The 25005-nt window shown below is 43.0% G+C and overlaps 1 protein-coding gene across 12 annotated transcripts in view; it reads right to left on the reverse strand.

The window, feature by feature from the left end:
* SERCA (ATPase sarcoplasmic/endoplasmic reticulum Ca2+ transporting SERCA) overlaps positions 1 to 25005 on the reverse strand; it is a 68487-nt gene that overhangs the window by 41789 nt on the left and 1693 nt on the right. For 4 of the 12 annotated variants that reach the window (XM_031972059.2, XM_031972068.2, XM_031971970.2 and 1 more), the window contains exons 1-2: positions 11400 to 11718; positions 7063 to 7253 (exon numbers count right to left, since the gene is read on the reverse strand). In XM_031972059.2, the coding sequence (XP_031827919.1) occupies positions 7063 to 7180 (118 nt within the window). In that variant the 5' untranslated portion in view covers positions 7181 to 7253; positions 11400 to 11718. Of the gene's footprint in view, positions 1 to 7062; positions 7254 to 7347; positions 7571 to 7654; positions 8194 to 8257; positions 8403 to 9784; positions 10018 to 11399; positions 11719 to 25005 lie in introns of those variants that run through there. The other 8 variants (XM_031971987.2, XM_031972015.2, XM_031972024.2 and 5 more) reach the window with 8 other exon arrangements.

Below are 25005 nucleotides of genomic sequence, written 5' to 3' on the forward strand. Positions count from 1 at the left end.
TTCAAACAATCTTCGTCGAAGGGTTACAGAAACGTTAACGACCGACACTCAACGCGTCGCCTCGAATCGTTTCCGCACGCGAAGACGGCCGGTTTATCGCGAGGCTCGATAATAACGGAGCTTCCGATTCGAGGCGCTCGTTTATCGGCCGCGCAAAGTCGAAAAGGGGTAATTAAACGCGCGGGAGGCAAATCGAACGACGACTGCCGATAATGTTCGCGCGACGTTGTATAGTAACCTCGGACACAACGTCGCTACGATATCGTTTATCAAAGTTAACACGATAATCGATGTAGGTCGTTACCGTCCGACGTTCTGTTTGCGAACAATGTGTCGTAAGAAAACCTCGATTATCAAAACTAATTAGTGACGTAATGGGCGAGCAACATTATAAACATATTATTTTTAGCACAGTCCCTACGCTCCACGTATACAACCACGCGCCGAGTGTTCCGATGATCATTTGACATTAACGAAATTCAATGTGTAACCATCTAAAACAGAGGTCAGCAACTTTTCCACTGAGCAAGACACCCTTACACCAACGTAAGTTTAAAATACATTTAACCCTTCTCGAAAGGCGACAGTCGCCGTTCCGCACAAAATTAGAGAATATTAAACTCGATATTAAATTTAGTATCAAGTATCCACACACGAGACAAAGGAATCAAATAGTTCTCTGGCGCAAACGCTTGATATATCTAATTTCAACCGAATTTCTCGATACCAGACACTGAACACCTCTCACAGCGACGGACACTCCAAAAATGCCCCATAAGTAATATCCAAGTGGCGAACCCCATGTTCCCAACTCTCGATCCAGCGAGTACTCCCGCAATCCGTATAAATAACTAGTCGCGGGGCACGAAAAATGAGATCAGCCTCCACAGAATTAAAGTGCCTAGCCGGAGCCAGCGTACCGTGAATTTAACGACACCGCGGATAACGCCGGTTCCCGTATGCAACGTACCAATTTTAGAATTCGAGACTGCCGGCGGCGCGTGGTCTTCTATGAAAGACGTTCCCCCGTGTAATGCGATGAACGTTTGACTGACCACCGATTAATGCGGCGAATCTTACGGCTTCCCGGCCGAGAGGCGAACGAGAAAGGGCTGTTCAGCGAGTCGCTCGGAAATAGTGCCGACCGAGGAAGACGCCGGCCACCGCGGTGCCGAACGCGTTTTCCGGCGTGCCTCGTTTTCGCGAACGAAAGACGATACTTCGGGATGAACTCGCCTGTTCCGCGGTGCTCGTAATCGCCGCGTAACGTTCGACAGAGAGCTAGCTGTCTGGCACGCTCGGGCAACGCGAGCTACAAGTGTACATAGGTGCCATTCACGGTGCGCCGAGTTAGCTCGCGACGGAACACCGAATAATTCAGCAACTGCCGTGTTTGTCTGGCTTGAACTTTATTAAACACTGCGCTGGTCTTCGGCGTACGTAACCCCGCGTGTATCTTGTCTTATCTTGCGTTGCGCTCGCTCGACCCTTTCAACGCTGCGAACGGCTATAGCCGCCGCGCGACTTCAGCGGACTATAGGCTATTATAGTTGGACGACCTGTGCTCAAGTTTTACTTGGCACTTAAGATTTATTTGTCTCGCGGTTAATGCTTTTTTTCATCGTATCGATTGAGTGCGATGTTACAACGTTATATACCGGTGCCTAGGTTCTGTTACGTAAGAGGTCCTTGATCTAAGAGTGAAGGAGCCAATCGCTGTCGTATAGTGGAATGATATGATACAGGTGTACAATCATCGTGGATGGTCCTAGCGAAAGGAGTAACCATTTGCACTCGAGAGGCGCCTATCACCTGATTTAACGCAGCAAACGTATAATTGAACTTTGTTTGTATCGACACATGAAACATCGAAATAAAATAGTTCTGTCCCTTAATTTATATAAGAGAATCAATCGTGTCAGTTGCGAGAAATATCGTTAATATTTAGCGAGAAAGTAATGAATACCTGTGATGAAAAATATTGTCGAGTGCAAAGGGTTAATATTGGTAAATATGCTGACAACTGTAGAACGTGGCTAGTATGTTGAAAATCGAGTTGTTCATTGTATTAAATTCAATCTTAATATTAATCTTTTTTGTAACAATTCTCTAAGTTATTCTTACAAAGCAACCGTTAATGTCTACTCTACACTTGTAGGGGTGAATCTTATATGGGGTGGCGCACGAGTGGATCGAAGGTCGTTGCGCACAAGTCTCTGGGGGATTCGTTGAAGAATGCTAACTTGAAACCAGCAGATCTCATAACACCGAAGTTTTACGGTGATACAGATACAATTACTTGTAAGGTAAACGACGAGTCTAGCAAATAGTTTCTTAGTGGAATGGATATTTGAAACTATCAGCGAAACTTGGCTATATATTGGGTATCGATACGTCCTAAGAACGGGACGCTTACCTCGTTTCCTAGCAAAGTGGTATTTACATGAATGCTCTGTTAATTTTACTTTGTTTTTATTCTCGAATATTTCGAACATAAAGAGAGTTATTCTATTATTATATGGTGCACTTTCTTTTAATAATATTCTACAACTCAAAAGGAATCTATAAGTACATAATTTTTATATATTTTCCAAACCTGTTAACGTGTTAAAAACGCGGAAAACATCTTTTGGTTTATAATAAGAGTTTCGAAAAATGTGTTCTTTGCTCTGTAGAAGTAGATATCCGATCTACGTAGTTCAATGGTCGATAAGCACAAGCGGCTGGATAAGGCGCCCATTTTCAGTTCGATAACAAAAAAAGGTGTACAGCTGAAGATATAAATTCTTTTAATTACATTATAAGTTCTTCTTATTAGAGATGGTACTTTAGATTATCTTCGATCAGAATGCAATTAGAATAACAAAACGCGCGTGTTTGGATACATTATATTCCATAATAAAGCTTCCGATCCTTATCTCGCTGGAAGTTTAATGCCTTTATCTGAATTCGAAGATCTTCGTCTGAACTTCAATGTAATCAGCGATCACTATCAAACTTCTAATCAGTGATTCTTCTAAATTCTAAATAGCAGACGACTGAGATACTAGTAACGGCAGAAATACCGATTCGATCGAAATCGCATGTAATATCGGTATATTTAGACTTACGCAATCATAGTATGAACTAATACTGATAATACTCTAACTTTACCTAACGAACATTCCAACTTCTGATTGAATGAAACATGTTACGAACTAACTAAATTCGTTAATTGGTATATAACAATATACATCTTGAATCAATGAAATAAATATTATAATAAATATTTAATACTAATACTAATTCGTAGAAAATAATAACTCTTCAGAAATTATTAGTTGAAATAAAATTCAATTTAAAAAGAATTGGTTGCTAATATCTTAACGGATTCTATTCATTTAAATAAGATTGTATAGTATTTTAGAAAAAGATGAATATTTACGAATCGAAGTTACAAAATTGATTTAAAAAATAATATTTAAGTATCTACAGCATTATACAATGAACTTTGCTTGAAATTACACGACTATGATAATACTTCCTCAAAAACTAATCAACGAAGCGACATGGAAATTCTCAATGGAACCGTAACGTTACGAGTCCTCTCCATGTAAAGTACATTTCGCAAATTTTCCGTGCGCTTTCCACCGTGCGTTGCATAAAAATCTAAGACGTAAAAGACCGATAGATAACGCGGCGTCAACACACGCAAAGTTCCGTGACTTTACGGATAGTTCATCGGGAAATACGCAGCGAATACACACAACGTCCATAGTCGTGAATCCGTAACCGATAGCAATGGCAGCCGCGCAACGAGCGAACGGAAGGTTTCCCGATCCGCGGTGCTTGAACCGGCAAACAGGTCGATCGAGTTGACACGCTCGTCGACGCGACGAAGGTAAACTAACAAACGCGTCGTCGGAAAATTCTGCCCGGCGATACAGATCGGCTGGCCGATAATAGAACGGGGGTCGGGAACGATTCCGTCAATTCGGACGCGTCCCACGGTGGGATTCAAGCGAGTGCCGCTCATTTTAGATTCCGTAGATCAGCACGATTATTTATCGGCGATTCTCGAGATCGAGGGAATATCTGGCACAATGTTCCGAGACGGCTAATCGGCGCGGTGGTTCCGCGAAAATAAACTATCGTCGCCACGTGTGATTGCTGGGACGAATCATCCGGCCGCCGTGGAATTGATAAAAAAGAACGGGCTCCGCCGGTCTAACGGTATCGGAATCGTAATGGGACGCTTCGTTGACGAACGATTACGAATCCGTCCACAGATACCGGGATCGAATCAAAGAATCGTCTAAGCTGCGCTGTTACGTTCGACTGCTGTATACGAGACGGCTGTACAGATTCGAATTTTCCATTGATTAAGTAATTAACTGTTGCTTTTACCGAGTAAAATAGTTTTGAGTCTTCGTTATACTAATTCCCGAAATTGGTGGAAGCTGAACGTTCGCTTCTGAATCAAGTCGAACCGAGCCAGGGTTAACGTTAGAGCTAACCCGGACTGAAATTGACCTACTTCAGGATTCTTAGTTTGCGAGTATTTAAATCGCCAAGGCGTTTTCGCGAATGATTTTCAACGAGACTTCTGTATCCGTACAGGTACCGAGATTAGACCCTTCAAATCTCGAGAAACGTGTTCTAATTTTTACTAAAAAAAATTGGAAATAGGTCACTCCGGTTGCTCGGTGGTTCTAGCGTCAACCCTCTGCACTCGTAAGCCTTTCATTAAAAATATTCAACAATTTTCCAATGAACTATAGACGACTTTAAAACGAAGTAAACGAGAGAACATGCACAAGTTAAGAAACAAAGTTATTCTCTCAATATTCCACATATTTATGGATTTCTCGAAGCTTAACATCGTATATGAGACTTTACGATGTCACTACATCAAATGAAATGGTAACTGAGAGTCACCTCACGAGTGCAGAGTTAAAATGTAAATTTGTAAGACGTCTTTCAAATTTCAATCATAAATTGCCGAAGATGGTCCGATACGGAAGAAACGAGGGCTTTCGAAAGTAGGCTGCGCGTTTCATTAATTTCACGTTATTCTCGCGGCGAAGTCCCATTTTCTCCATTAACGCGTTTCATTGATTTCACGTGAAGGCACACCGCAAGCTTTCCCATCATGCTCCGGACGAGACGCAACGCGCATTTTCCGACCAGTCGTTCATGAACGCTACGATATTGCAATTCAAGGCCATTATCGACAATCGACGTCAATTATTTTGGATCGGCCTGCGAACGCTCATTTGTGATCGCCTTCGTTTACCGTTTTAAGAACTCCCGAATAAATCTAACGTCGCGTGCTTCCCCTGGGAATATTTTCGCCGGAGGAACACGCTCGGACAACTTATCTCAGATTTATCGAGAGACAACTCGAAGCTTCGATACTGCCGTTCAATGCCATTGTCGATCGGCAATGCTGTTTTTAGTAGTGACACTTATCAGATAACGAGGCAGAGATTTAGAACGAAATTATATAATTTTTTGGTAATACTTCTGGCAGTTGCGTAATCTTTATGAATGTATGAAAAACAGGTAACAGATTTTAGACGCAATAGTGTAATTAACACGTTAAATGCAATGACAGTCGTCGATGACTAACGCTTCTGAATTACTTGAAAACAATCGTAACGTGCAAGATAGTCGATGTCGAATCAAAACGTTTAATAACGTAACTGAATTGATAATAATGTGATAAAGATTGTAACGCCAAATAGTGAATAATTGTTGCTACTTTTCTTTGCTGATAAGGATGTACAGAAAAATGGTCAAGATTTATTAATATCTGTTACCTGTTTTTAAACTAAATTTTTGGAAACTAATTTCCATTGATTGTCGTTTTTTTCTTCTATATTTGAGAAATAAGTGAATTAATCATCTTTATTTTGAGAGATGTAACTATTGGTAGACTTATTAGTTTACGGACTTTGGTATAACCCTTTCGTGGTTAGGTAACTAAGAATTTCGAATACAGAAAATGGCTGTCTATTTAATATCCGTTTTTTCAAATTAGTTGTAGAAATATTACCAATAATAAATACAATTGAAATTTCCCTTTGAAGTTTTTACCTTAACTCCGACATAATTCTATTTACAACACTGCATATATAATATTCAACTTTCACCATTTCACTAAAAAGTACGAATACCTTCGTATAGAGGAAGGAAAGAAAATTCTAAACGCCATGGTGGTTCGATATATCGAATATATTCATATTCGATATCGAGTCCGTATACTCGATATCGAAAAAACTCGGTAGCCATTTTGAATATTTTAACAGTCCTTCGATCGTTCGTTCCGACTGACATGATTCAATTTAAGATACGAGTCATGACATTTCAATAATTGGATAAGAACGTCTACGAATGTCAACGGGAAAAAATTCTAAACGGCTACGAACGATTCAATACGTTTTGCTGATGCGGACCATTGAAGAAACTTCGAACACGTGTACCAGCGGATTGCCAGTGGAATCGGCAGGGGTGGGGATAAACACCGTGCGTCGCGTAAGTAGAGACCAATGCTAGCGAGGAGCTTGATAAAATCACTTTTACCGCCGTTACTCAACTTCACCGAGCGTACAGGTAGCCGTGGTATGCGCGCAGTGACTCTGGTACACAACACTGCCACGGAACACTAACGATTCGAATTTCGTGTGGCTTCTTTGCCGATCATGAAGAAAAGTAGAAAGTCATAATTCCTGCGTTACGCGAACTTCGTAACGTTACATTTGCTCGGACAGCAGCGTAACGCGTCACGTGATGTTTAATTATGTATACACACAACGGAAACGCGTACTGATTCCGATATATCGTGACGATAAATAGCATGTAGGAGGTAACCTTCTGAAGTATTTTCTGTTATTACGAACACTGAATTATCAGAACAGCAGGAGTACCACAAGCCACAGCTCGATGATAAAACTAGTACGTATGATAGATAAAATAATTTTCCAACGAGTAAATACGTAACTGGTTTACAGTAAGTGTAACATTGTTGCACGTACGAGCCTACGGTGTCGCAAGATTGAAATGTACACTGTGTTTACTTACCGTTGAGACCATATTTCTCCTGGTTCCTCTTCACCTGGTCACCAGACAATCCTTTCTCCGGGTCAACGTTGAAATAACCTACTACCTCCTCCACGGTTTTGCAATGGCCGTCCTCCATGATTGGTTTTGTATTAGTATGTCACTAATCTTATCTGTTCAATAGTTGTCCACGTTCATTCACACTGTAGTTTCTGGAATACGAACATACCTTGCGTTAGAACCAAATCATCTACGGTTGGAGACAGATAATCATAAAGCACAGTTCACTGTACACTAAATTGTTACCAATAATACAAATTTCAAATGTGGACGAGGAGATAACAAGGAAATAATAAGAAAATGAGGCCAGAAAACGAGGAAGGAGCCACTCCAAATGATAGGAACATAGGAAATGTGTGTCAAAGTATATTGATTCCAATCCCCATAAAAATTCCAAAATAAGGAAGTAGGGAACAGCTCTGAATACACATGGATCGACGAATGGAAGTAAAAAGTCCAAGGAGTACGTTGAACAAACGAACGCGTCGAGTCGGGAGCACACGAAATAATAGGAGCTGACAATGAACACGCAAAATGCACCGCGTGTACGCACTTCTCACGGTCGCATCGCAGACTGTTAAAGGTTAAAACCTGGCCAGGCCGTGATAACTCGGTGGCGCGTGTACGACCCGATTTTTCCTGGCCCTATTCGCTCGAGGACGCCGCGACGCGAAGTTCCAACGGTTAAAACGAAACTCACCGAGAACGGTGGCGAGGTGTTCGATGCCGACGTGTCACAGAAAAATTACGTTACGGTTGCCGACTATTTAGGTTAGCTACAGGTCCCTAAGATGCACTCGAGCACAGAAAAAAAACGAACGTGGAAAGGAATTGGCACGAAAAATACTCGCCGGACGCTAATAATAATAGTCCTGCGGCCGGAACACGACGTATCACGATACGCGGGCACAGAAATTCGAGACACACGTCATTTTCTTAACTGATATATTTCTCCCTAACTGCTAAGCAAACCTCCTCTTCCGTGAGACTGACGCAGCGAACGGCGAATTATCGCGCACGTGCGCCACCTCGCGGAATGCGCCATTAACAAGTTGCAGGCGCAGTTGCCACCGCGCCGTCTACGATCCCACGGTGAGACGTAAATATCGGGAATACGCTGGGGAATTACTAAACAATATCGTTCGTTCCACGTTACCCGATATCCGTTCGTATCCGTGCCGTGCGAATCCCGTAGGATCACGGGAACGTGAGGGTTGTCGCGGTTTATTTCGCGGGTCGCGCGTCACGGTCGGCGCGCCACACCGCAGGAAAAGTGCGTGCGAGTCGAACGGACCGAGCATGTGGAACGACGCCATTGGCTGGACAGCGTTCGTGAAGTATGACGCGCTCGGCTATTTTCAGTCTTCTGCTAGTCTATTTCCTTGGCGCGTATTTTAAGACATTCAAAGGACATTACTATATTGTCGTTATGTAACTGTTGCTCTTATAATTTCATTTCGAGGATTTCGCGTGAATTAACGACGCGATCGGCTCGGAGGACCCGCGACAGGGAGATCTGGCCGATCGGTTCAACGAATCGGAAGAGACTTTTGTTCGGCCGTTAGTTATGTAAGAGCGAGACAACCGGAGTCTGGAAATTGTATGAAATTTTTCAAACCGGTTACGTAACGTTAGAAAACTTAGGTTAAGTATACTCGCACTTTGTTTTCCCGTTGCCTGATGTCATTGGTGACAGGCGTATTTTTAAATTCTTTATTTCCCTAGCGTTAATATAGAATCGCGGCGTCTAGGGCGTCGATGATAAAATTCGCGACGGATAATGAAAGCGTACGCGTTGGCGCTATTTAAAAATATTATTCCGTCGTCTATTTGCATAGAAGGAAATTATCGATTCAGTTGAGTCATTGGCTGTCACACTGGACTTACTCTAAAATCGTCGAACGTAAAGAGGAACGTCGCGCTGCGCTTTCGTCAAGAATCTAGACAAATGTGAACAAAAAGAATCTCGTTTATTGATTAGCATGTTTTCACAATCGATTCATTTTTATTTGTTCGTCGTGATCGGTAAAACGTCAGGGAAATGTTCGTCGTGCGTCCAAGGAGATTGCACAACGTTTATCCATTATGCGATGACACATAAACGCTTGTCGCGGCACGCAAAGGGATCCGAGCGTCGACGGTCCCATTCGTTTACGTGTTATCCAGCTGCGTAACGATGTTAGTAGTACGTAAGCACACAGAAAACTCATTGCACGATCGGAAACTCCAATGTCGATCGGCAGCCGCGGGTTCAAGGCCGATGTGCAGCGAACTTCGAATTTGAATCAAGTTTAAAGGTCGTATATAGTAAACGTCGAAGCCAAGGTTAGACGCTAAACTTAAATGTCAGCGGGAGGGTGGTGCAGCCCATCGGGGTTACGGTCACCAAAATCGGTCACAAGCGACGACTGCCACGTACAAAGAGTTTGCCGCATGGACAAATCGTCCAACGGTCCCGGCGATCATCCGAGTCCGGTTCCGTTCGACCAGCGAAAACCTTCGAACGGACAATCCCGATGGAACGACACCCGAAGCTAGAGTCACGCTTGATCAAACCCTCTACCAACGATCAAATCATCCTCTCTTTCTCTTTCTCTCACTCTCTCTCGCTCTCGCTCTCTCCCTCTTTCTCCCTTTAAAGCGCATTCAAACAAGAAATGTGAAAAAATTCCCGCCAACTAACCCTTTCGACGCTAATGTAGACGGCTGTCTCGTTGCACCAACGAAAATACGCAAACGGTCATATCATTCGGTTTGGCAGACTTTGAATAAAGGCACGCGCTAAAAGGCCAGACGATTGCGGCTGGGCGATTGGTCGCACGGGACTGGCGGGTACACTTTGAAACCGGTACGAAACCTGTCCGGTCGACCAGCTCGCTCGTACGCCCGGGACGCGACTAGCCGGCCAAATCGCGCGTGCCCCAGCGGACGATTTTAGCACGTCTCTGACGACGACTTCCTAATTATTTTGGCAGAGATGTTCAGGAGCCACTCTGATTTCTCTCCCTGCCCTCCCTCCCTCCTACCCTTTCACTCTATCGCGCTACCACTGGCTGCGTCTACGCGTCCCTCTCCCTCGGCCGTTCTTCCCTTATCTCTAGCCCCGACGCTCCTCCCTCTTTTTACCGTCTACGCGCACTTTTCATACGGTTTACCTTTACGCTCGTCTGCTCAGCGTCTACTTTTAGATCGCACGTTTCGAATTCAATTTTCACCGCCAACAGGCCAGTGTCACCTTCGTTTTCGCCGGAACGGTACCTGCGCCTGGGCGCAGGATCCTCGTCGAGGTACCGCGGTCCCATGAATTTCCCGGCTGTCCCTCGCGGAGCAGCGGGTAAAGTGTAAAACGATTTACGCGCGGGGCGCGATGAGTCATTGAAATTAAAAGGGGGCGAAACGCTAATGCCAAAATATTGTTAGGTAACCGGCTGGCGGTGATATAATATTCGAATCGTTGCGGCGCGGCGGAACGGTTTCTATTTGAAGATGAGATGCAACATGGTGGACGGGTTATAAAGATAGGAAATGTAGTACGTTTGTTGGCAAACAAGTAGAGGTCGTGTTTGTATGTAACGCGAGCCTCACATCGACACGTCCGATGAAGCAACACACTATGTTAGTCTAGCTGAATCTTGGGTATGCCACGCTAATCTGAGAGGTAACCAAAAGCATTCGACGCGGAGTTTTCGACGGAAAGTACCATTCTCGAGGAAGAGAGTTGTTCGCGATACTTGACGAAAGAAATTACCGTTTCGTCGCTACAAATGCTTCGCGAGAGGTCGCTAATTCTATTCCTTTAGCGCGAAACTTATTAAACGTACCGAAACTTTATAGGCTCGGAGGTGCCGTTGCAACTCTAATTATCGAGCGGATACGAACGCGTTATCGCCACAATTTCGACTGAACCTTCTAATCAATTGTTTCCCTATCGACGGATATTCCTTCGAAATCGATCGTTAATGTAAAAGGGAAGAGAGGTCACTGGACACCGAACTCAGGATCGAAACTGATGATCGGAGGCGGCGCACATACGATATATCGGTCGAGAATGAAAGATGATATTTAGTCGTTATCGTTGGACTTTTCACGGTTCCGTAACAAATCCACAAGAATCCACGGTGCGGCTAGTCCCGTTTAGCTTTACTGTCACACATCACTTTTCGGTGTCCATGTCCTTCTATACTTTCATCGCCGCTGTTCTCTATTTCTCCCATTAGTTCACACTGTGTCAGGATGTACCGTCACAAAACACTAACTTGGCGGTGTCACCGGTGCTGGTGCTCAGCGAGTGGACTTACCAATGCTTCTTTCTTCACCGGTCGACCGTTTCGATCGATTTGTCGATTCGTCGAAAACCGGCACCGTAGGTCCCGGTTCCAAACACTGGTCAGGGCGGCACGAGTTCGTACGGCAGCTTACAAACGTATTATCTTGTAACACTGTGTAAAACTGAATCTAGGTGAGAATATCCGGATCGACTACTCCTCCGTGAGCATCGCTCGAAACGCGTGCTTACTATTTACTCTTTACATGGAAGGGTGAGGACGAAAACAAACAACAAACATTCAAAGGGCAACGCCTGCGCTACTGAACAAAACGAAGCAACGAACGTCGCCGAAATTCCTTTAAATAGTCCGTAGGCGTCGCTACCTGGCGGCGAGACATCGAACGAGGGAAAACTCTGGCCGGAAGCCAGTGGTCCCGGCGACTGCCGCACAGCCTCCTGTGGCTGTCGTCGCAGTTTTTTCGATTTAACCTTCGAATTCGGTTAGCCGTCGCTCGCGGAGATTCGGAACCGACGCTTCGGGACCCTGTGCTTTGTTCACCGGCAGCAACAATTCCTCGTCAAACGAATCGCCCCATCGGTCGCTCCTCGGGCCGACTTCCGGTACCGCGCCGCCTCCGCCACCATGCGAACCGTTGGTCTCCTCCACGGATCCTGTCGCGGCTCGATTCTTTTCAGGAGGCGAACTATGAACGCGTGCGATAAGATTTCGGTCCGGTAAATCTCCTCGGGAAGCATATATTCGGACCGGTCGCGGTGGAAGCTGTCGATCTTAAAGAAAGATTATTATTCGAGGCGATCGTTCCACGTAACAATCGATACAATGTACTTATTGGAAATGCTCAAGGTACGGATTTTTCTTAAGATCGAAAATAGGTGGTTGGCGTGCATCCAAATGCGATATCAGGTACAACCTCAAAGGTAATTTATCGACGGCGACCCCCAACGACCGAACTTGTCCGAGAAATTTGTTATTTCGCCAGTTGAGACACATCATTTATATTATCGGCCCGAACAAGGCGAAACCACGGATTAAGCTTCGCCGCTTTGTTCCGTTATTGTCTCCGCGGTGACAGGCACGAGGCGGTGAACCTTGGTCGTTTCGAGGAAACCACAAATCGTTACATAATTTTCCTTTCGCGCTGCGCGGCCCAACGTGTAGTAAATTTAAAATAAGTCGCCGCTTGTTACCAGGAGTGAGATCTTTGACATCGTCTTCGGCGAACTCGCATGGTTACACTTCGCTTCGTCGTCGGTTCATCTAAAAATGATCATCTTTCGAACGAGTTCTCGAACGTCTCGAATGAACAACGCGAACTCGAAGTTGTCGCGACCCTTACGCTCGGGACTCGAGGACAATGTACGCATCGAGCATCGAATTCGTCTTAAAAAGATCACACGGCGCGGCAGTTCGATTAGGAGTCGATCGAAGGGAATTTATTAACTGCACTACGTCAACAGAATTATCCTATCCTCCCGCAACCCTGCCTCCACGGATTGAACGAGTGACTGGCATAACCGGCGGCCGGAATCGTCCGCGATATTCTCCGAAAGTATCCTAGCTTGATCAGCGATTCTCATGCATTAGGATTCGCGCGGTGAAGTACTAGGAGCATTATTCATAAATAGGTGCAGAAAAGAACCATTAGCCGCCCACGCGATGGCGCTTGAATGCTTCACGCATAAGATTAGGAGGGAGAGAGCGAACGAGCGAGCGAGCGAGCGGTCGGAGAGCAGATGGGGGCTAAGGGAGAAGAAGGAAGTCGTACGGTCAACGTTCCGCGCTTTCCTCGCGATTCTGAGATACATTTAACCCTTTGTACTCGGAGGGCGACGCTTGATTTCATACGGGAACACTATACACTTTGATATTTAATATTAGTCTTCGTGCAACGCACCGACATGATCAAAATTACCTATTCCTGATGTCTTTTCGCAATTATTCAGAAGATGACAGATGATCTGAGAAATGATTAAAGAAACCGATTTAGCAGTACGCAAACCGAATTGTAAATCAATTAGAGTCTCAATAGATGCACACTCGGAGTTTCTATAGAGGAATTTCAAGAAGACATGTTTCTTTCTTAAAATCGAGTGCAAAGGGTTAATATCGAGCTGCGTCTCTGGTTCCTATGAAATCCATTTCAGCCGGGCTAACCGATCTTCCCGCGTATCGACTGATTTTACAACGTCAGTGGAATAAATCGGAAGTACGTATATCAGCTGCCGATCAGAAATAAACACGTAGCAAAGTAATGGAGGATATTGCGTGCAGTCGCGAGCTTATTCTCGGAAATGCCGTACGAATCGAGCGAACCGCGCTCCCTTGAGCCGGCCAAATGAAACGGGACCGACGCGTCGGTTGTTTGACTGTACGTGTCACAAAGTTTCGGCGATCGAGCCCGTAATATGCTCTTATTCATCGGAAACGAAAGCCATGCCGTGGTGACCGCCTCGTGGCAGAAATCGGTTGATAAGTTGTCGTGGAACGCTCGGCTATAGGTCCGAGCCATTTTCTCATTACGACGAACGAAAATAGACGTCGTTATTTCGTCGGTAACTCGTAGTCGCGGTTCAAAGCATGACGTTATTTTTAGGTAAAACATAAAGTGTTACGTAAAACTCAGCTACCGTACCGACGTTCCGGGATTCATTAGGCGAACGATATTTTTCTTTTTTATCTTCGAGCACCGGGAAAGGCCACGCCATCTTTCGCGCGTTCATTAGCGTGGAAAGGTATTTTAAGCGGTGCAGTCTTTTTAAATCGTGCCGGAGCAGTAAAAAAATTTAAACGGCGCTACGCGGGATATCAAAGCCTCGCTCTTGAAAGGGTCACCGATGCGGCCGAGGGGGAGGGGGGAGGAATGATCTCGTTTAATTTTAATATCCTTGTCGCACGATTGTTTATGGGACCGTTCGAGCGAAACGATACTCCGTTCAGCGGAACACGTGTTCCGGCGACTTTGATTCCACGCTAACGCGGATTTCAATGGACAGACCCCTCGAAATAGAGCCTCGAGCGTGTCAGCTTGAAGCCGCTCGCAAACGGCAGCCCGAATCCTGTTTATTTATGGACGTTTTTATAAATGAAGTGCTAAACACTCGTGATGGGACAGCGTGTCAGCTCCAGTGATCGATGGAATGTAACATGTTCCGAGTTGAATTTCTTTTCCCCGTTCGACAGAACACACCGGCCCGAGCCGGGGGTGAACGGGCGGACTGCGCCGACTAAAATATTGTGCGCCGCTTTAAATGGGACAAATCGGAACGCCGATAGAAAGTTCGCCGAGGGTCGTCTATATTCATAAAACACGGGGCCGATCGTCGGGCGCAAGAGGGACGGCGAAACGATGCTCAACTGGCTTTCGGGCTCGGCCAACAAATCACCGCGATTGCGCGGAAGATGGTCCTCCAAGATTTAAGGGGAGGCATCAAGAGGATCAAAGTTGAGATTTCGTATGACAGATAGGGGTTACGAGGAGCAGAGCGTGCGAGATACGTCTATTCTGGATTCTGGCAACAATAATGCCTCCCAGGGACAGCGAGTGGATTGGGCGTAACACGCGCCGTAGTCCCGCAAACAACTAATGACGCGCCTCGTACAAAGGCCGCCCGGTCTAATTTCGTATTATCCTGTCGGTTCCTAAAAATATGCGCGGGACACGGATGCGAGCGTGGGTACGTTCACTTTTTAACGAGGAAGCGGAAACTCTTGTGCGTCGCTCGTCCATCGGCGAACCGTTCCTTCGGAGTACAGTGTTCCCGAGGTATTAGGGTAAATATGCGCGGACGTTCGCCGTGACGGTTTTCCAGATATACGACGAAGGATTTCGGCGTCTGTGAATTCTAGGGAATCCCTGTCGGGCCCGTAAATCTCTTTCCTTAGACGAACCGTTCGATTAACGCGAAGATAGTGTTGTTGCTCCGCTGTTTCGACTTAGCCGTGCGACAACTGCGAATGAAATTTAACCTCTTCGCCTGCGATATCGAGTCGGAATCGTGGTGAAGACTTTAAAGTGCATCCGACAAATCTGAGAATTATCTGTTTCCTCTGAATTAAATATTACTTTCCTATTATCAACCGTTAATCTTTCGAATAAACGTAGACGTAGAGTAAGCATCGAGATGTTTCCTTTTTCTAATGAATTATTAATGATACGGTAGTGTCGATCATTAAGAAATAAATCACAGAGCAAGGGGTTGATTATAAACTACTAGATTCTATATTAACATTCCATTGAACACACTGCGAGCAATTAAAAAAGGTCTTCCCTGAAAATTTGCCACAGAAAACCTTAGAAAGCCCCGTACACCCCTCGAAACCCCTAAAGAATAACCACGTCGATCGAGGGTAACTTTCTCCATTGTTCTTTCTTTGAGCGGCATACTTGAAACGTCTTCTAAACGTAGAAATAGTTCACTGGGTGAGATAAGCTCGGTCCCCGAGACTGTTACAATTTGAGCTATTGGGAAAAGAGGACAGTGTCTTTAGCTGCGCGCTGACAGATACACGCGTCGCACGTTTTACTAGCTCGCGGTGGATCCCCCGACGAGGAGCACACATAATTCCATCTGTCCCTGCGTCCGACGACGAGAGACAGCCCTCCGAGATCCGACTTGGGAGATTCGTCTCGTTCCATGCGATTTTCCTAATCCGACCTAGCAAGGAATTCGTTCGCCGGAGAACTTCGGGGATCTAGTTTTCCGATCGTCGCCATCGCCCGCGCCGTGAGCAGCGTGCACGTGTGCAGTACGTACCGTTGAACGACAACGGGTCTTTGGCTCAGCGTGTTGCGTCAGAGCGGACATTCTTTCCGGTAGGAAGTCTGTGACGCGGAGTCAACGCGTCTGTCAAGCGAGCTCGATAGCCGCGGATCAAGAACGATCGGCCCGCGGGCCGGGGACGCGCCGCCGCGGCGATTTTCAGGGTTAACCGGAATATCGGTGCCACTTATGTAAAATCATGTGCGAATAACATTGGTCTAATTATAAACACGGCAGTCGGCTTGGTTCTGTACACGTTCATTACCTGCGCGTACGCTGCTCGAGTAATTTGCGATGCAGTCGCTCTTAGGTGCTCACGACCTAAACTAAAAATACGTGGGGACCGATCAACGGCCAACTGGGCCAGTGAAGTAACCGTAGCTCAACGTCCCAAATATAGTCCGACATCTCTACATAGCGACTGCCGATAGTTGGCATCTGCAGCGAAGTACAAGAGCACCGAGAGTATAATAGCGGCTGTCACCAAGACTCCCTAATCACACGACTATCGTTGAACCGCTCGATTCTAACGTCTAATTTTGGTACAACGTTTTCGTGTTCCCGAAAACTCGTCCAAGGAATTCAACGTTTTCCATCGAGGACTTAATCGCGTCCTGTGTACATGTTCAGATGTTTTTTTTTTCTCCTTTCTCGCCGCTCGGCTAACGTCTTTCTCGACAAGCGATCGGATTGTCGCGGTACATCATCTTCGTATAGCGAAGCTCGTTTCGTTAATCTTCCATCGATTGAATCATCTTTGTTCCATTCGTCGAGACAACGCTCGGCGAAGCGTTCGATTCGATGGAATTTCGAAAATAGGGTGTTCGTCACTGCCGATTCGTATGTCGTTCGCGCTACGTGCGAGACTCCGCTGTGAAACGGCTTAAAATAATTTAAATCGGCCGAATCTTTTATTAGAGTAGGTTATCGAGTTGAAGAATCAATTTTACCGTGTGTCGCTTCGGAGGTAATTCGTGCCAGAAACTTTGCTTTGCGATACCATGATGTTCATACGTGAACACCCGGCGATAATGCTCGCGGCTGTTCAGTGCCAAGACTCCTGCACACTTTGTTGTAGGTTTGTTTTAATTCGAACCACGGCGACACGTGGAAGGGTTATAAATAACATCCATGCGATTGTTTATACGTCGAAACTGACCGATCGCGGTGCCACCGTCCGCATTCTATTGGTTTGGAACTAATTCTTCGACGCGAACTGCCGATAGGTATAGAGGAACCATTTTCCCTGGAATGTCGGCAATGGTTCGTGTTACGGTTAAAACGCGGATGAAAGCAGCGCTAACTCTCGAGGAATATGCAATATAAATAATATAAAACAATTATACACCGTGTATGACTCTTTTTCCGTACTATCGAAACGACAGAACGGTTTTCACTGTAATAATCTGTTATCGAGTGTTCCAACGAGTAATCTATGACATACTTAACGTTCGCATTTCCTTCCGCAATTTTGTCTAAATCGGAGATTGATATTTCAAATTTAAACTTCAATAATGATCCAATTTATTAACTTATAGGAGCAACACGTGTTTTCGTTTGATTCTCGTTTACGTAAAGTAACCCTTTCCGATCAGATGTATATTGATGCATTACACAAAATTTTATAATTTTCTTATATCAAATTAAGCAGTGAGTGAGAGTCAACCTTCGGGTCTAAAGGGTTAACATATAAGAATAGATGTTTGCACAAAGATCTTTTAGCGTACAACTTTATATGTCTATCGATTGTCCAACTATTGTTCGTGTTGAATATCAAGTCAACAATAATGTAGTGTATATCCTAGATGTATATTTATATTGCATAATAAGTATATATAGATTACAATCGAACGATCAGCTGATCGTTCAAGGTTACTAACTGGTGGTCTCCACCTCGCTGCTAAGCGTCACCGTTTAGTCTGGCTTTAGTCATTATTGAGGAAATGTCTGCAGCCGATCAACTGATCGATCAGTTTTATAAGATAATAAAAAGTTCTCTACATATCGCGATAAGTAAACTGTAGGTGTTCGTATGAATATCAATATTTGTAGATCAGTTTTCGGTAATTACGAGTAGAACGTTTATTCTGTAAATGAGGAGGTATCTACGTAAGTGAGTACAGGAGGATGTAAAAAATTTAATTATTTTCTTTCTAATTTATCGTTCTATTATGCTCTACGCATTTTTGTATGCAAGAAATGCGCAAAATACAGAGTTTAATAACAGGAAAATAAATCTATAATACTTTGCAGCTTTTCCATACAGTATGACTAATTATAAAAATATTGGAAAAAGTTCGCTGATTAGCTAAGGTATTTATTTAATATAACAGAGATTATACGCAAGGTAATTTTCTATCAAAGAGCATATGATTTTAATGAACCAGTCAAGTGTCCGAGGAAAATACTATCGCACATAAAGCTGTTGTATATTTATTCGATTACGCAGACAATTATGAGACAAGATTACATGCGAGTCACTTGTTACGCGTGATCTTACTGTTTGTTTATGCGGTATCACGTATTTGTCGTGATCAAAGGGAAGCGAGAGAAGCAGAAGATTATCTTACTACACAGTTACTACGGAACGTATTTAAAGAAGTTACGAGTCGAAACATGATACAGTCGATTCATAATAATCTAATACGAAAAGCGTAACTTCGCTTCCAGTAGCAATAAACATTTTCAGCACATCGTATAAAATAGGAATTTCCTTTGGAAATTCAATCGTTTCAAAATTCTTCGAATCGCTATAAATTTTTCAAAGGTCTAAGAACGATAAATTACAGAATTCTAAATTTACATCACAATAGTCTAATCATTTACACCTTACCTCTACAGAATCATCTCTCTTCTATCCGTATAAAGTATACCGTTATCATTACCGTTTCCGTTAATCTGTTTAATTTTATAAATGCGATTTACAAAATATAAATAATCCATACACGTTTCTTCAAAAAGAAGGAATCGTTCAAATATTAACTATCCAACAATAAATCAATTCAACGACAGAGAAACCCATAAAACAATATCTAAACAAGCAATTACCATTCAACGATTCACAAGCTATTATTTCAGACGTTCCCAGATTGATCTCAACAGTAAAAATTCGATTCCCATGCAAGAACATTAAAAAGAGGTTCTCAATGTCTAAAGTATAAACGACGAAAGAATAACAGGTGCGCCACGCACTATTCACCGTTAGAAAAAAAAGTAAAAATTACTGCTCACGTAGTCACCGAGGTGATCACAATTACGCGCCTCACCCTGTATAAAAAAAGGAAAAGGGTCACGGTAAGGCCTGGCGCTGCCTTTCATTACACGTGTTTATGACTCGATGAAAGCAGCGAGGAAATCTATTTTTACGGCATGGAGTCCGTCTGTAATCAAGCACGTGCCAACTGGAGAAGGCCCGCGCGCCCTTATCGGACCGGGCGGCGCGCGAGCCCGGCGCCATTTTGTTCCCGCCGAGTCGCTCGGGCAGAAGCAGGCTCGGTAAGGGCGGCTAAGTTATGGCCGGGGTCGTAATTCTCGCGACTCTTCTCGAGATGTGGAGCAAAATCAGTTGGCAGGCGTTCACTATAGGCCGAAAACCCGCGGCGGCGATCCGAGTTGGTGCGATATGCGAGCAAACGACAGGTATTGTCCGCGGTCCTAAATTATTCAACGTTCCCTGCCACCGGGGAGAATCTTTGGCAGGTTTCGAGTAACCTGACGTCGAGGAAACGCAGAAAACTCCCATCTATCATGTCGAAACGCGTAACGCAAAAATAGTCGCAAGGATACACCGAGGTCGGACTTGGCGAGCGTGGACGTGGACGTGGACGACGTCAAGGGTGCGCGGATTATCGGGACGCGTACGAGCTGCTACGACGCCGTGTTACCATAATCGCTGATACATATACGCTATCCTCCATAAGTCAGCGGGCGTTCGGTTATTTCCAAGAAAATCAACATTAACGCTGAACGCACTGGTCGAATGACCGGTTCCGACTCTTCGCGAGCGAAGATTCTTCGGAATATAGGAAAGACGAAGCCGATGGAGCTGAATTATACGTCGATCGTTTAATTAATGATGGAAATGGAGGTTACGTGATGGTATCTTGCTGTTCGAGTAATTAAATTATTCGTTTGCGACTTAGGAAGTAGGAATATTTCATCTCGTTATGTCGACGGTCGGCGAAGGGTTTAGATTTGATTGAACATTCTGCATTTTGTCCGTTTTTCAGCTTTGCTTTGCAACTTGTTTACTTTGTTTTGTAATCAGTTATTAGAATGGTTAGTTTGGAAGTAGATGTGTACAAAATTGTACGTTTAGTGTTAAAAACGCTTCGAGTAATTGGAAATTAATGAAACAAGTGAAACGAGAGATTTTTCGAGGTAACATTCTGTAGTGGGTTTAGTAACACGCGTTTGATATTATATTGTGGTTATAAATATTTGATCTAGTAATAAATGTATATATTATAGATTGATATATTTATTAAATATCTATTGATTAATATCGTAATTATAAATATTTGATATTACTGTCGTTTCAATCACCGCGGTTTTCTATTCGGCTTTGACGTTTATTATCTTACGCACTTTTTTTGGAGTAGCCGAGACTAATTGAATTTATGTTTAGTCTATCGGTGAATTATGATAGTTACGTAAGGGTTTTCGTTGAGGAAACATATTTTTTCGGCGACGCCGAGGAACAACGCTAAGATGCTTTGTGCCAGCCTATTAGGAATAAAGAATAAGTTTTATAATAATCTTTTAGTATCGAATATCGTAATATTAGTCCGCTCAACAAGTTACAAAATGCACATCAAGAATCAACGAGAAATGAATGATCTTAAAATCAAGATCGCTTAATATTTAAGAAAGTAGATAGATCTAATTGAAGAAATGTCAGATAACACGTAAGCTACTTTCAAAATAAGTTGGCATTTGCGTCATTACTTCAAAATAATTATCCAATCGTTTCAATGTACATAATCTCTATCAATAATTATAAACGACAAATATCTCTGCGAGTAATAAACTATACACTTTCAAAGAACAAATAACAATACGGTGAAAACTCCAAAAATGGCCGAACAAGCGTCACCGACATATAACACTCGGGACATCATCATATTATATATCTCAAGATATCTATAAAAATAACACTGAAATCTCTTAAAAATAATTACCAAAGAAACACACAGATGGTCGAGAACAATTTAGAATTCTAGAAAAATCGTCTAAAATTATCTATTACCTTTTCCATACTTTTCTCGCGTCCGTCTTCGATATTTCGAAGTCAATAATGGCTACTGTAATGCGTCATTGCGATGGCTGTCACGATCATTAATCAACGAGTATCTGGCATTTATAAAACAGCTCGAACGGTGTATAGGCCACCCGGTATTTCAATTCATTAGAAAAATAACGTTTATACGTCGAAATAGATCCACGGTTGAAGTTACGGGTACCATTTGAAAATGTTACACGACAGCGTCCGCCGGGCGGGCATTTTTCTTCTTGAAGAAATTGTGACGTCACGGTACATCCTTGAAAGAGACGTTAAAATGGCCGGTCAAAAGCCTACGCTCTAGGCCAGGGGCTAGGCTAAGCTATTTCCGCTATTCAGCTTATGGACAAAAATAGTCCTAGAGAGCTTTCGAATAAGAAGTCGCTGGGATTTCTCGCGGCCTGCTGCTAGACAAAGATGATTCCTATACTTCCGTCGCCGTAGTGGGAGCTCTTTAAATCTGTTACCTATTTTCTTTTACGTAACGCTATAGGAAGTTCTCAGCGGTAATTTATGAATTTACACCGGCCCACGGAAACTCTCTAGATTAATCCCGCAACCGCACGCAGCTCAGCTACACATTCAACATATTAATTTATAACTGTCACGCATTCGCGGCGCTACGATTTCTCACGAGAAACCTTAGTCGCTCGTGTGTGTGTGACGTTTATTTTATTTTATAGCTCGCACGAAAAATCCATAATACGGCCGTGCGGTTTATTAGTTGTTATCAGTAGTATTCTTATCGCGTTTCCCATTCATTTTCCGTGTTGTAATTATTATACATACATCGTGGATTGTAAAATATGTACCTCTATATTTATAGTAGATAGGTGTAATGAAATGTACGAGTTGATCACTTTTTAGTTAATCTTCGCTATTTCAGTGATCCTAAAGGAATCGGAATGTGACGTGGTTTGTTTAATATTAGAGGCAAGTTTAATTCATTATTATGCCTTTTTCCTATTTTGTTTGAAACATAGAGGACATCAAATTTGCCATTTTCATGTTTATTCTGTTTTACTTATGCTCTTACCATATAAAATTACGGAAAACTGTTTATTCTCGTATTTCCATATCTAGGTCGTCAAATGGCTTTATTTTCAACACTGTTACATAAAAAAGAATGTAAAGACAACTATCGCATACGATAAAAGGAACATCAAAGACAATCATCATTCAAAAACGCGAAAACGAAGCTATCTATACAATCCTACATACCTAACAATCATCCCTTCATTTTCAATACTGTTTCGTTAAAATAAATACAAAGACGATTAACTACCATATGAATACGATCAGAGAACATCAAGGACGCAATCATCATTTATTCGAGAACAGGCGAAAACGAGATCGCCGATCAAGTTCTGCGCAAGTAACAAAGAGTGTTCATTATGCTCGTGTGATTGCAAGGGTGCGAGAGGTTTACCATTATTTCAGTAATTGGCGCAAGCAATTAATTTCGTCGCACCCACGTTCGCGTTACTCTATGTCAGTGGGTAGCGAGCGCGCGTTACTCCTCGCTGAAAACAGCTATTTCCACTGTCGGCGACGCGCGACAGGTGCTAGCCCATGCCAGCTAGGTAGCTAGTCCCGCCGCGGAATACTACAATTCTCGGGCACGGATTTCGAAACTGAAATGAAAACCCCGAGGTATTTTCAATCGTCTTCTTTGCTGGCAGTGCCTTCGGTTGCCCCTCGGAGCAATTCCTCGTCCTGGCCGGACCGATAGGTGAAGGCAACTAAATGCAGTTACTCCTCGGCATATTTTTGGCGGGCACGTGATTCAAGATTTTACGATCCGCACGAGCACTTTGCGATTTTTCGAATTCATTTCCATAATTATCAGACGGTCGGTTACTCGCACGTAACCTGGCCAATTATACTTTTTGCCTCAGGGGTTTCTGGTTTTTCATTTTTGTTGCGCGTTATTAATATGTTCAGTATTCGTATCAAGTTAGTTTGGTATTTTTCGATGATACTTGAAGGTTTTTCTTTCTATCGAGTGGAAATGAATATTCTATGAGTGTTGATGGTTAAGAGTATGTCGGAAATATAGGGAAATTAGAGGAAGGTTGAATTAGAGAAATTTGTATTCACTTTGGATGGTGACTTATATTTTTGAATGCCGCTGTAGCTTGACGTTCCTGGTAGTGGCTATATAGTAATAGCTGCCAGAGTTGCTCGGAGTGCAAAGAATTAGTGTATTGTTGTACAGTTTGTTACGTGTCATTGAACGACAGAAGAATTTTCATTGAGGGTATTTTGAGTTTCTACAAAAATTCGAATTTGTTGGATAGTGTACTGTTCAGCGTGCGGGAAGAAGGATTGTTAATATATTAGGCCGAAGATATACGTGCGTATACGTGGATGCGTAAAGAAACCATATGTAAAAAAGAATTTTATAAATATCAGTAACATATAATTTATTTTTGTATGACAACGTAAATTTGGAATCTTTGTTTCTAATTTACGCGTGGAACACGAAATGATTTGAATATTTTCTGACCGTTCCATTTTCAGTTTCTGTTTGTTGCTTGAAATTTGTATGATAAATGAAATATACGAAACGTATTTGTACAGGTTACAATGTGGACATAGGCTGCTCTTAAAATAAGTGGCAACGCAACAGTGAACGAAAGCGATATTGGCTCAACTTCTGAATCCTTTATTAACGAAGCTTTTTGTTGTTATTAATAATTCCGGATCGAGGATGTTTTTTAAATCCGAACGTTCCGCGTGTCTTTCGTGTCGTTAACGGGTTGCTTGGGTTCTCTTAAAGAAACCCATATGGTTCGGGAAATTAATACAACGTATATAATCAACCACTTCCATGAAAACACCATATGAAATTTATAGACTCTTCGCTTATTTGTATTAGCGAAACCGAATTTTCTAACCGCCTTACGCACTGTTGCCCTGATGTATGGTTTCCTATGGTGCGCTCCCAACGAGTACACATAAGAAATAGTTTTCGTTCAGTGCGTTGCCAAGAACAATCATAAAATTTCATTTATGAGGATACATGGTTAAAACCGACCCGCCAGTTACATTATCTGTCTAATTATTTTATAGGTAACTGCCTCAGCTAAACGTGTTCGCCTGCATTTTTATGCTTAAAATAGAAAATCGAAAACTGGAAGACTTCGAAAAATACAACTTCCCTTTTTGCGCTTTCAAGCTTTTAACGTTACCGTTGCTCTTAATAGAGTTTTCTTAATTATGTAACGTTATCAGGTTATGGATTTTATGGAAAACGAATTATGAAGGGAAGATTGATAGTGTTTATTCGAGTTAAATAATTGCTAAAAATATGAATTTGCATATAGACTTACCGTAGTTTTTAAAGTAGTGTTGTTTAATCAACAATTTGAGAAACATTTACCAAAACTGTCGTTGAAAATCATATTTATAACACCTATGTTATAAGATGTATCTCTGCTCTTATAAATAAATTCAAATGCAAATTATATGAGTGTATACGAGATTCCCCATGAATTTGTGATATATTATCCCTTAAACTATAAACAAATAATTTCTTCTATTTAAACTTTTGAAAGCAGGATTACTGGTG

Source organism: Nomia melanderi, chromosome 5, assembly GCF_051020985.1.
Source record: "Nomia melanderi isolate GNS246 chromosome 5, iyNomMela1, whole genome shotgun sequence".
NCBI classification, from domain to species: domain Eukaryota; kingdom Metazoa; phylum Arthropoda; class Insecta; order Hymenoptera; family Halictidae; genus Nomia; species Nomia melanderi.